General features: G+C 35.8%; 1 protein-coding gene across 5 annotated transcripts in view; it reads left to right on the top strand.

Moving 5' to 3' along the window:
* The window catches only part of AQR (aquarius intron-binding spliceosomal factor), a 60,441-nt gene extending 49,419 nt beyond the window's left edge, over positions 1–11,022 (top strand). For 2 of the 5 annotated variants that reach the window (XM_075151753.1, XM_075151752.1), the window contains 6 exons: positions 1,420–1,591; positions 4,243–4,413; positions 5,194–5,279; positions 6,080–6,254; positions 7,392–7,505; positions 10,313–11,022. In XM_075151753.1, the coding sequence (XP_075007854.1) occupies positions 1,420–1,591; positions 4,243–4,413; positions 5,194–5,279; positions 6,080–6,254; positions 7,392–7,505; positions 10,313–10,561 (967 nt within the window). In that variant the 3' untranslated portion in view covers positions 10,562–11,022. Of the gene's footprint in view, positions 1–473; positions 505–1,419; positions 1,592–4,242; positions 4,452–5,193; positions 5,284–6,079; positions 6,255–7,391; positions 7,506–10,312 lie in introns of those variants that run through there. The other 3 variants (XR_012673898.1, XM_075151754.1, XM_075151755.1) reach the window with 3 other exon arrangements.
* Positions 11,023–13,302: the final 2,280 nt, after the last annotated feature.

Raw genomic sequence — 13,302 nt, 5'->3', positions numbered from 1 at the left:
TGTTTGGGGTTTTTTTTACAGCTGAGACTCTTTTTGCAGAAGCTTCCTTTTGTAAACTAATATATTTAAAATTTTCAAGACTAAATAAAGATTTTCTTTATTTGGCCTTGAATATGCCATATTTCCCTTATGGTCTGCAAAAGGGTACTTTTCTTGTAGTATTTCAGCAGAGCTTCAGCTTTGATTGATTGGAGACAACCGGGCTGTCCACACAAGAGCATAATGCCTTTTTTTTAATATTAAAAGAGATACTGCTTCTCTGTAGTAAGATAACTTTTCTTTTTATGCATGTATTTGTCATTTCATTGTGGTAATTTAGATGTCAAATTTATTTTTTGTGTAAAGTGCGTGTTTGTGGTGTCATATTAGCAAGGAAAAATAAAACCAAAGAAGAGAAAATTACTCCGTATGAAATCTAAAATCTAAATAAATAGCTAAACTAAAGTTTAGTTTTAAATCCTAATTTTTTTTAGGCATAAAGTGGAATGAACAATGTGAAGGACAACTTCAAGTCTTTTATGTAAGAAATGTTGGGGCTGGTAGAATATTATTTTCCAGTCGTATGAATAACAGATACTTTCAGTATGATTTTAAAAATGCAAATTGTATCTGAGCATGATGATAAATGAAGTTTATTTTTCCATCTACTATTTTGCAACATCTCAGAACTTCTTAGAGATAAGAGAGCAGAAGAATTCCTTCACTTTGCAAGCAATTTCTTGATCAAGGATTTTTTTCCATACCTTCCTGCGCTTTGTCTTTTCTGATCAGAGGTAGCTTCCCCATGAGCTATCTGCTACGTTATCTGGTCTGGATATTGTTGTGCATTTCTGACTGAGGCATTTTGTTTATATTACTGTCCCTATAAATACCAGATATGATTCAGAATTGTGTAGATTTTGGTTGCTTCCCTTCACATCTCATGTTAATACATGGCAATACGCAAAATAAGAAAATAAATTTCTTTTTGCAGTAAGGGGCTTTACAGCAGATAATGCAAAAAATCCGTTTTCCCTTACTCCTTTCTTTTGTAAAGAAGCATTAATATTCCTTAAGGTTTGTTCCCCATGAAAATTCCTACTAGATTTCTTTGCAAAATTTGTACCCTTCAGTGTAGAGCTGATCAAGTGTAACAGGCTTAAGGGTGAGTGTGCTGCATTGAGCTTTCTAAAAAGAAGTGAAATCTGAAGTTTTCTGTGAGAGAGAACCAAACAGAATCAGAACTTAATTGCTGGATAGCTTGTACCAGTATGTTCGTTTATATATGTACAGGCTATCCAGCAATATTTTTTTTTTCATTGAAAACCTAGAGAAGCATTCATCTTCAAAGCAAGGCGTTGTGTGTACCTGAACTATCTTGAATGAGTTCAAGAACCCGCTGTAACTATTTGGGGTTTGTCTCTTTGTGTTTTGGGACAGTTTATGTAACCTCTACAACTGGCGGTACAAGAATCTGGGTAACCTGCCTCACGTGCAGCTTCTGCCAGAGTTCAGAACAGCCAATGCTGGGTTTTTGTACGACTTCCAGCTCATAAACGTAGAAGACTTCAATGGTGTGGGAGAGTCTGAACCCAATCCTTATTTCTATCAGGTAAGAGAAATATTACATGTATACTTTATTTAATCTGGATATGGCTTATTAAATCTGCAATGAAGACAGACTATCAAAATACAGTAAACTGATGTTTAATTCATGTTCTCAGATAATTGAGTCGTGTATGCATGATTTTTTTTTTTCTCCTTTTAATCAGTTTTGAATGTTGAAAATGATAATGTATTATGTTGTGCTTTTTGCTCAAAGTGAATGACTTTGCTTGATAGCTGTGTTTTCTCAATATTATGAGAGGGGTGAGATGTGGTGTATAATTCATTATAAAACGTTGTTTTGGCCTATGGCAAATTAAATTCCATTGTAATTCAGCTGTACTGCCATGACAGTGAAATAAACAGTAGCATTTCCCCTGTACATGAAGGATCAAAGTTTGCTCTGTGGCACATATTTGAGTTTGAAGAGTCACTGTTTTGGTTTGATCTATATTTAAGAATGCTAAAAAGCCCATTCATAAAAGAATGAAACAGTACTGAAGAAATATACGTAAGAGGCAGAGAGACATTGAGGCTGAAGTAAATTGCCAAAAAAACCTTAGCCTTGGAATTTCTCAACTAAACTTTCAAGTAAAGCCAGCAACAACAGCCTCCATCTAATTCTCTTAAATATAGGAAAACCTTTTACACTTGTAATGAGATGCTTATATTTTCAGTCCTCTTATTTTTCTTGTTTTAAAAACAGTGACGAAAACAAACTCTGGTGCCTAAATTACCAGTTTGGGTTTTGGCAAAGTTAGAGGCTGTAGCTGTGTGCAAGTTAATGACTTTAATTCAAACATGGAATGAACACCTATATTTTGTTTAACATTATGGAAAACAAACAATATACTTTAAGATGATAATATTCATGGTCATTTTTTCCCTGTGAAGATCATTGGGAGTTATGTTAATCTATTTTTTAAAAGGTGTGAAAGATAATTAGAGTTTGTGCTTGGGTTCCTCTCAGTTTTTTTTTTTTTTAATACAAACTAGTGTGCTGTTAATGAACAAAGCCATGGTGAGCCATAATCCACTATATCTCATTTCTAGTTTGAGGACAGGGTTGTTTGGAGGGGAGAGTTTCTTATGATTTTGTTTTTTAAGCTGTAACACTGTAATGTACAAGTAATAAAAAGTTGTCCTGTGGAACAGCTGAAATTAGTGCCTTAAAAACAGGATTCTGATAACTGAGAATCTGAGCACTGCTTTAGTCCGCTCCTGAGCCAAAGAAGACTGAGAACACTCACGCAAGGACACAGAACACCTTTACAGTGCTTTCGTGAGCAAACTCTTATAATATGTTCTACAGTTACATTTTTTTCATGATCTTGAGGATGGAGAGATATTAGCAGAGTATGTTGGTGGCATTGCATAGTTTTTCATGAGAAGACAAATTCCTACCATGTATTATTTCTCTCTTTGTGAATTTGGGCATTTCCTTCCAGACTTAAAGGGGATTAAGATTTGTGGAATAGCTTTACACCCACAGGTGTTTGGTATGTGTAGCAACTGCATTTTCCAAGTAATGCAGAGCCCACTTAATAAGAAGAAATAAAGGAGGCTGGTATGTCTAGCCTAGTCAAACATACACCAAGCAGGCATAAGATTCCCGGTATAAATAGAGCAGAAGTAAATGGCAGCAATTGAGAAAAACTTTTTAGCCTGAAAGATAACTTTTGTTGACGGCAAAGGGATTTAAACAGGCTATGAATAACTTCAGTCTGGAAATAGGACAAAACTTCCTACAGCCAGAAGAGTGATGCTTTGGGACAGACATCTATTATTAGTAATGGCACAGAAAAAAAGTTACAAAATACAAAATAACAGCTGGTCATTTGAAATTGAATAGGTATGGCCTCAGTAGAAATAACTGGATTTGAAATCCAGATGTGTCTCTCCTAATTAATAGTTGAAAGGAGTTTAGTTATTCTACTTCAACTAATTCTTACTTTCATCTTACTGGAGCATGAGTCATTGCAACTTTTTTGTGTGCGTATTTGGAAACATGTTAAATTGGTGCTAAGTGTTTTTTAAACCCTCGTATTTAAATACAAGTATCTGTAGACTATCAGCTTGTAATACTTCTTAACAAATAATAATTGCACAGTTTTACATAACAGGTGTTTTTTTGGCATGTGACCTTTAAGAAGGAAAAATGAAATATTGTATTGGTTGAGTTCTGTAATAATACAGTTAAGGTGGCAGTTCTGTTGGGCAGACAGCTATAAGCGTATAAATGCACTTATATACAAATGTGTAAATATTTAATAGCTCATAAATATAATTTAAATGGACTATTAAATATTTAGATTTTAGTCTTGTGTTGAAATAAAACTGAGAGCTTCTGAGTAGATATTGAAAAGTGTCAATCAATGACTAGCAATAATACTGATGTAGAGATTTTCAGCAATTCTCTGAAGAGGAATCAGAATGAAGTTATTAAACCTACTTGTTCTTTTGCTCTTTCAAAATGTCTTTTAAGTGAGCAAAGAAAGTTCAGATCTATAGATGTTTCTCAGCACTGAGATTTTTTGTCTAAATACACGATAATGTCACGTCAGATGTTATTCTTTCCAACCTTACAAGTTGAGTAACCCCTTTTTTCCTTTTTGTTTTTCCTTTTTTTTTCCCTCTCTCTCCTCTTTTAAACTTAAGAATCTTGGTGAAGCAGAGTATGTTGTAGCACTCTTCATGTATATGTGCCTGCTTGGTTATCCTGCAGACAAGATAAGTATCCTGACAACATACAATGGGCAGAAACACCTGATCCGTGATGTCATCAATCAGCGGTGTGGAAATAATCCACTGATTGGGCGGCCAAACAAGGTGACTTTGAAAATATATCAGTCACTGGATTTATTCTGGTTTGTTTGCTTTTAAATTGTCATACTATAGAACAGACTAATTGAATAGATTCACAGCTTTCTGCACAAGTATTCCCTGGTTAACTACACATTTATTAACCTATATTCTATGGAATTTCATAGAGTAGTGCCCTTGCTTTTGCCTGTTTGTAATTTGACATACAAACAAACTGAAGTCAGTGAAGTTGGAAAGCCTACAGACTACATGGGACAGAATAACTCTTTTCTTTTGTCATTTATTTTGTCCTCAAAAAAAAAAAAAAAAACAAAACCAAACAAAACAAAACCCCAAAACCCACACCTTTAGGTCCACCCAGAGTGGAAATGATTTGATAAAATGTATGATGACAAATCTGATGACACAAATAAAAAACATACCTACAACAATCTGGTGCTAATTCTGCAGGTTAAAACTCTGTATTACAAAACTGATGGCTTTCCACAATCTTTTGGTATTAGCACCCCACTATTAGCTGTCTGAATTGAATAAAAATGTAAAAGAATTGGTATACAGTCAGACAAAAGCTCCTCCCAACATCTCCCAAAAAGAACAGGCTGATGATTTTTGGTTAGAGGTCAACTAAAAATGCTTTAGCATTTTCTTGAGAGAAAGCATTTTCTTTTCTCTTCCCATTTATTGCAGTCTTAGTCTGAAGTTGATGTTAAAATTTTGGTGTCATGTTTTAATTGAAATGGCAAAGATTAACCTATGGAGGTTTTTTCTTGGTTTTTGATTCTCTAGGTAACAACTGTGGACAGATTTCAAGGTCAACAAAATGATTATATTCTCCTTTCACTAGTGCGTACCAAAGCTGTAGGCCACCTTAGGTATGTAAGAAGATACTCTTGTAAGTGTCATGAAATTACATGTTTTCTGTATCAGAAAGATGTTTATAGTACGTTATACAAAAGTGTTCAATTATTTGAGTAGGTATAGAAACGAAGTTTAATACTATGTTTTGAATGAAGTTCAGACATACTTCCTTTTATAACTGTCTGGTACCCTCTTCACAACCACTTTATCCTTTAGTAATGGCTCTTATACTATAATTAGTTTATATTACTGCAGATAGGCTGAACTTGGTTTCACCCTAATAGAATGATAGGAATGTAATGCTTGTTGAACAAATGTGGGCTTAAGTTTTCTCATAGATTCTTTCCTGTAAGTGAGCTTTTTATTTGTTTTGTGTCAGAAGGGTTTGATCACTGCATAAGTTGCATTATGATGTGTAGTTAAAAATGTTTACACTTCAGTTTTGGGGTGGGGTGGAGGAAGACTTGTCTATTCAGCAGTAGTTTGATGAGTTATCAAACTCATGTTTATTCATTCAGGGATACCGAAAAGCTGTTGTGATTTGTTCTCAATGTAAATCTTTACCTCTGAAGTCTAGGAAAATAGTAGAGGGTGATTTTTCATATCGTCGGTACAGTGAACCCTCTCTTATGTAATGGTTCTAGGATTCGGTAGTTATTGAAACTATGTAGGGAAAAAAACTAAAGACAAAATAGTATTTTAGCAGATGATTTTATATTCCCTTTAATTAAGACTTCTGTATACTTGTACTTATTTTTACTGCAACTATGTCATCAGTGAAAAGAACATGATTGATTTTGTTTGTTTTCTGAAGGGATGTCCGACGATTAGTTGTTGCCATGTCAAGAGCCAGACTTGGGCTTTATATCTTTGCAAGGGTATCGCTGTTTCAGAACTGTTTTGAGCTAACTCCAGCTTTCAGCCAACTCACAGCTCGACCACTTCACCTCCACATCGTTCCCACAGAATGTTTTCCAACGGCAAGACAGGTAGGAACAGCTGCTCTGAATTTTGCTATCTGTAATGGGTATGTGTGTCTGCCCACTTTTTTTGAGTGGGCTATAAGAGATGGGACCACCTTCTCTGCTAAATTAGTGCCTCTTGGATAATTATGTCCCTAGAGTTAACTTTTATCATGATACACACTAGCTGATTTTAATTGATTTTTCCACAAAACTTAGTTACATTAATAACTCTGTTGTGCCTGTTTTTTACTAAGTTCTGCCTCTGTAAGTGATTCAATATTTTTTTTTATGATAAACAGGTAAGTTTTTAGTATGTTATGTATTTTTGGTCTTGGTATGAAACAAAATAATGTTATTTCTCAAAAAAAAAAAGCCACACAAAGCTAATCGCTTCTTATTAAAAGAGGTAAAATTACATTTGACTGAGTAATTCCTGATAACCAATTAATTTTTCTTTTTTTTTTTTTTTATTGGGTCCAGAATCACAAAAGAGTTTTGTTGCTGAGCTAGGTGTATAAGTATGAAAATGTAATTTGTAATACCACACTATGTCTTTAGGGAAAGGTTTGTATTAAGCATCTAACCACAGGACACACAGAGTAGGATGCTAAATGAAGAAATGGAGGAGCATATCTGCTTTGCTTCCTGGAGCTTTGAGAAGGGGTGCCTACATGAACTCAAAATTCAGTTACAGATTTTTCCCTGGTCTTAAGTGCTGTTGACAAGTTTGGGAGGGAGCCCTTCAATTGACACTTTCAGGTCCACTGTGCAACAAAGAATGCAGTGTGTATGGTCAGCAAATGGGAGCAAGGAGCTGGACAGTGATGGACAAGCAGGCTAAGTGCTAATCTGATCCTACACTATTTGTGCCTTTAATATGTTAAATGACTCAAGTCCAAAATGTACTTTATGGAGTAAGCATCAGAACCCAGCCTTTCCTTTTGAAATTTCTTCGTTGGGCTGTAGTATCATGATTAATCCAGTTCCCCAACATGTAAGACTTACACTTTCTATCTTTCCAAAGAATTGAGCTATTTTTTTTCTTTAAAAAGCATTATTTAATTTCTTGGGGTTTATGTTTTGTAGTATAGTTAAATAACCTTGGAATAATGGCTGTTTTGCTTTGCTTGCTGAATGTCTACTTTTTTTCCCCTTCCTTAGAATGGAGAGAGACCATCTCACCAAATACATGTTATTAAGAACATGCCTCAAATGGCTAACTTTGTGTACAATATGTATATGCACATGATACAGAGTACACGCCACTATCAACAGGTAAGGACCTTCTAACTTTTGGAAGGTGTGCATTTAAAATAAAATTGATTTTTAGTAGGTGACATGGGATGCTGTTGAGGTTTGAGACTGTTCCTGTTATGTTTAAAATTCAAGAAGGTTTTATGACTAGGAGCGAGAATATTGAGGACTTTAAAATCTTGCAGAGGCAAGAGCTGTATCTTTTAGTAATTTAAGCCCCAATTTAAGGCCCCAAAACCAGTAGTAATTGATGCTGAGTGCTAGACACGGCTCTGTCTGGGCCCCAAAATTCCTCATTAATACTAAAGAACTAGCCTGTCCAGTATTTACTTGAAGTAAACTTGTGTGTTATGTTTCAGGTGAGTGCAGCTAGTGGTATTACAGCACCACCGCATGGTGCAATAATGTTTTGTAATAGAGGTTTTCATGACAACCCTGCAGTGTATAGAAAGACCAGATCATGTCTTGGAACCATTTTAACCATGTTAGCTCACTGCATTATCCAGGCTGGTTCGCAGCTGTAACGTGTTTATTCTGAAGCAATTTTTTTCAGCACTAGTTCAGCACCAAGCAAAATAGCATGGGCTTGGAAACAGTTGTAGATGCTTTCTCAGTTCTGTTTTGGCAGTGTTTTCTCACCTAATTTTGTCAGTGTTTAATCCCTGAAGCAGAATTTGGAACCCAACAGAAATACCGTGTTGTCTTATGTATGTGAGCAGAGCTTTACGGTAGTTTAGATAGTATCCTGAGCAGAAAGCTGCCTTTACTCAGCATACTTGGATCAGTAGATGCCTAGAGGTAGTTGATAGTAAACAGAAATGCTGCCCCTCAACTGCATCAGCTTTCACTTAATGTCTGGGGTGTATCATGATTATATTACCTATAATTTATTCTTTATGGTACTCTGAAGTTCACTTGTTGGTTTTTGCTCTTCTGAAGCATTTCCAAAAGTGGAAAAAATTGATGTAAAAGGATACTACGCACTCTGTATTAGCTGCCTGTGGGAGGAGAGTGCAAGCACAGCTCTGTATCCTTGAACAGATTAGTCCAAGGTACTTGTCTGTGAGATCTAGGTTCTGTTCTTTAATGCAAAGATGTTTCTCTATCACCTCCTCTTCTTTCCTTCTTCCAGTGACTGTTTTATCTAATACGGAACAGTGTAATCATTAGAGATCAGAACCCAAACTTCTCCTTTAACTGAATGTCAGACTCCCAGATGGAAAATTTCCTCTGCAGTTCTTGTCCAGTGAATCTTGGATTTTTTTTTTCTTTTCTTCTGGGAGGCATAGCTTCTGCCAGGTGGACAGGATATTTTCTCACTGTTTTGGGGAAGTGCTCTAATTATCTGTCTGCTGTAAAGAAAAAGGGGATAGAGAAAGAGGATAATACCAGTTACTCTTCTTAGTATCCTAATCTTATCCATTGCTAGCTAAAATTAGTTACAAAACTACTGCTTTCCTACTGTGGCAATGAATCACATTCTCCTTGCAGAAGAAGCCAAAAAATGAACTACAAAAAAAAAAAAATGCGGGCATTACATTTCTTTTACCCTATTTAGTACATGATATTTTTCCTTTTCTTTTACACTGGTCTTAACAGTAGTAGTCACGAAGTACAATATGCATCTAACTAAATCACAGAAGTCTGAGTTTGTCTCAGGCATCAAGAATATGTTTTTGTAATTAAAGGATCTCTGGTTTTGAAATACACTTTTTCTGTGAACAGATGGATCATAGAGACCAGTATGACAACTTCAAAGTCTACAAAGAGTGCTTTTCATATCTCTGCTGGTAGTCATAATTGCTTCATAGATTTGCCTATACTTGTCAGAAATTTGTAATATTAGTGTCATCTGATTGAAGATAAGACTTCACTGTAATTAAACAATTTGTCATGTGAAGCCAAGTTGCCTTTAAGCAAAACAAAACTAAACAATCATCCATGGGAGGTTTATCGAGCTTTCATTTCATTAAAATACTTCACAGTATTCCAAGGGCATATCCATCATGTCATTAGATAATGTCAGGCTGCAAGAAGTGCAGTGTAGAAAGAGTGTTTCTGTACAGCCTGGAGTTGTATAGCATTCATCCTTTTCAGCTCACTCTGTTCTTGGTATTTTTTTTCCGAAGTCTGTAATATGGCTACCATTGGTGCTTATAATGTTTTGGAAACTGCTTTTTTGGTTGCAAGCAAAACACTTTGAATATACTGCAGTACTTTTCCAGAAGTATTATGTGAAAAATATCTAAGCATTGCTTTAACTGTTACTGGAACTTGCGTTGTTCTACACTTACAGCTGTGGGTGAAACTTGTATAAGTACGGATAACGTTCACATAGCATTTTATGAGACGTTTCAAGGGGAAATTACTGGAATGAGTTGTTAAAGACAAGCCTGTTAAAGGCCTCAAAAGGCAAGTTGAACATATCTAGGAGTTCAAAATGGTAATAGATTACGATAGAAATGTGCTTGTTGCTCCCAGTAGGGATTTACCCTAGCCCTATTACTTGTCTGGCTGTTTGGGATAATGAAATGTGTTTTCCTGGAATTTGGAAATACTTGAGTTTTTAACACGCTCTTTTTCAGGCAAAAAAATGTGTCTGATAAGACCATTGTGTGAGCCAAGATTATTCTTAAATTTTTTTTTATATAGGAGTTCAGTGCCTACAAATGATTAGGGCTTCTAATTTTTAAGTCTTTGTTGTTAACTTGTTATCTAATGCAAAATCCTAAATATAAGGTGAACAGTTCAAGCCAAAATAGGAGTAGATGCCCAAATAGATGCATTTGTTGTAAAAAATGAAAATCCTTTCTTTTTTAATCATCTAGCGTTTACTGCCCCCACCTGCCATGATTGAAGAACCAGAAACTACTCAAACTCAAGAGACTGAAGTAGAAGGTGAAGTGCAAGGCATGCAGGAAGATGCAGAAGAAGAAGAAAATAAGGTAGGGGAAGAAACGATAAAGGAAGGAGAATTGAAAGTGGCCGAAGTGGATGAACATCGAACAATGCCAGAACACCCTGGAAGAGACAGTGATAGTGGAGACAGTGAACCTGAGAACGAGACTGAGAAGTGATCCACGTGATGTTTGTCCTCTACATGTTTTGGAAAACGGACGGGGGAAAAAAGCAGTTGGGAATATAATTACTGTTTTTACATTGATTTTTTTAAATGCTTGCTTGTGTAATGTAACCTGTTTGGTATATTTTTCACTGAATACTTTGTGGACAAACAAAATGTTTGGCAAACATTTTGCTGAGTTCTTGTCAGTATCAGTAATGTAATTTGTTTAATGGCCTCAAATGATTCACAATTTCCTTTTCATAAGTTGTTCAGTAAAGATGCTTTTTATACCAGTTTTGAATATTTGACTTTTAAACCTCACTGATTAAGTATATTCAATATTGGTCAGACACTCTTTATAGTTTCCTTAATATTTTGCAGTGGAGAATTCCTTACGCAGAGCTGTGCTTATATACACTGAGATGGTATTTTTGGTGTAGACTCAAGTTCAATAAGATATTGTATTGTGAGAAATTGTATGTGTGAGAAATGTGAATTATCGTGGGACTTTGAAATGTTTAAAAGCTTTATTGATCTGGGACTTTAGCAGGTTCTCAGAATTTCATTAGGCCCAAGTACCTGTAGCAATTTCTCACTGTTGACTTCTGCCGCTGTTTTTAATTGATCGTTATTTACAGAAGAGGTGAGGATACAGCTTTTCAACAGCACTGGTTTTTAAATTAGTGTTTTGCAATAAATTTCTTTTGCTTTAAGAGGACACAGTAATTGCTTAGGATAAAGCAACATGAGGAAAAAAAATGGAAGTAGTTCCCTGAATGCAGGATTTGCAAAACATACAATATTGATATTAATGACATAATGGTTGAGTGGGTAACTTCCAAGTGTACATCTTTCATAAAGTGATCAGAGAAAGGTTTTTCCCTGGTTCGTTAAGAATACCTGCCAACTTGGAAAATTATTCAATGGTTCAATGAGACTTAGGGTTTCCAACTAGATTTTCGAACAAAGCGGTAGCCATAGGAACACCTTTATTGCTGGCAAAGGGAAAATGCTTGGTTTTCAAATGTTGTAGTTGTGAAGCTGCCAGAAGGACTTCTAAATTGAGGCTTTTATTAATAGCATTGAAGTTCTTTATTTTTCTTAATATTTTTGTCGTATAATAAGGAAAAAAGAAATAGTGTAAAGTAAGCCAAGCTCCGTGAAACACGTCCATTGCATACTTGTGTGTGCATGCTGAGATCTCATCTGCCTGCCCCCCCCCCCCCCCCCCCCCAAATCATTCTGCCCCCGTCAGTTAGGGGGGAGCTCAGGACTAACAAATCCTAATACTTGTTATTGGTACACAGTGTTCTCTTACATTTTTCATTCGCTAGAATCAAGTTTTCTCAAACAAGAAAACTAATCATTTGGGCAGAATGTGTTCTTTCATTGCTTGTTTTGACTGGAAGGGAGTGTACTTTTTATTACCAAATTGTCTGCCTTGGGAGAACAAATATTGCAGTGTTGAACATTCGGGTGATAAGTTTCATGCAGTAACATTCACATGTTCATGCAGGGCCTTCAGGCCTCAGGCGACTAGCTCAGCTGAGGGTTGTCATCTTTGTTTTCCAGCCTATTTTCTATAAATATTTGAGTCTTACAATCATTTATTGTGCTTTAGTATTTTAGGAATTGGAGAAGGATTCTGGAGGTTTTTTTCTAAAATGGATAATTTAACTGACAGAGATTCTATAAATAATTAGGACAGAATGACTCTTAGCAAGCACCCAAAGCTGAAATGAGCTGCGAAGACCTTTTTGAGCTGTGCAGAGTTTGCGGTGAGCTGTGGCCACACCTGCCTGTGTGATGCTGGGTTCCATTGCAGGCCCCAGGTGTACGTGGTCGCTTCTGGCTCAGTCCATGTGGAACAACAGCCAAGTATAGAGTCGTCCCAGACTTCAGTGTGGCCCTAAAATGGTGAGTGGCGTTGTAATGAAGGTTGTTTCTGGCTAAGGTGTAGGAAGAGGCAGTTGAACTGCAAACAATTGCAAAAGCTTGAACAGCCTTAATACGCCGTTTTCTGAGGGACCAAGCACCACCTGTAAGAGGTGGAGGGTTTTGTGGAGTTGACTTGAGCTGAGCAAGTGGTTCATTACCCTTGCTGCTGTCTTCCATATGTTGAACTTTATTTGTTTCAGGGACATGATAGAATTAGGAGAATGCATTTTCAAAAGTCTGGAAACTGATGGTTTTCTTGTAGCAATGGTTGGAAAGTTCTTGAGGCTTTCATTTGGAGTACGAGGTTAGGGGTTTGGGGCTTTTTTTCCCCCAAAGCTTTTCAGTTCTGTTTTTCGTTTTTGGTAAAGGATGAATTTTGCCTTTTCCACCAAAATAGTTTTTAATATTCTATTTACATTTTCTTATACGAAAAGTAGGAGAAGTAAAGCAGTCTAAAACTGTAATTTTGATCTACATGGTTTGTTTTCTAATGGCAATATTTACTTGGGATTTAGCATCCCCTTCTGATGTCTCTATCTTTATTCTAGTGAACAACAAGATCCAGTTGTTAAACTAAATGTATTGAAATTTTAAAAAAAAAAAAAAATGACATATACAAGCTTAATTATTTTTAAAAGACAGAATCTGTAAGTAAGTGAACAAAACTATTGTTAAAATAGCTTTTAAAAAATTCTATTCAAGCATTATTGCAAAGAATTACAGCACTGCATGAAAACCTAGCGAACAAAATCTTTGTGAAGACAAGATCCGTTAAGGGTATAAACCGGAGGAAAAGATACAAAATTACTTTCTTTT

Source organism: Calonectris borealis, chromosome 5, assembly GCF_964195595.1.
Source record: "Calonectris borealis chromosome 5, bCalBor7.hap1.2, whole genome shotgun sequence".
In the NCBI taxonomy this organism is placed as follows: Eukaryota; Metazoa; Chordata; class Aves; order Procellariiformes; family Procellariidae; genus Calonectris; species Calonectris borealis.
Note: the sequence above shows the minus strand (reverse complement) of the source record. Positions and strands in the feature narration are given on the sequence as shown.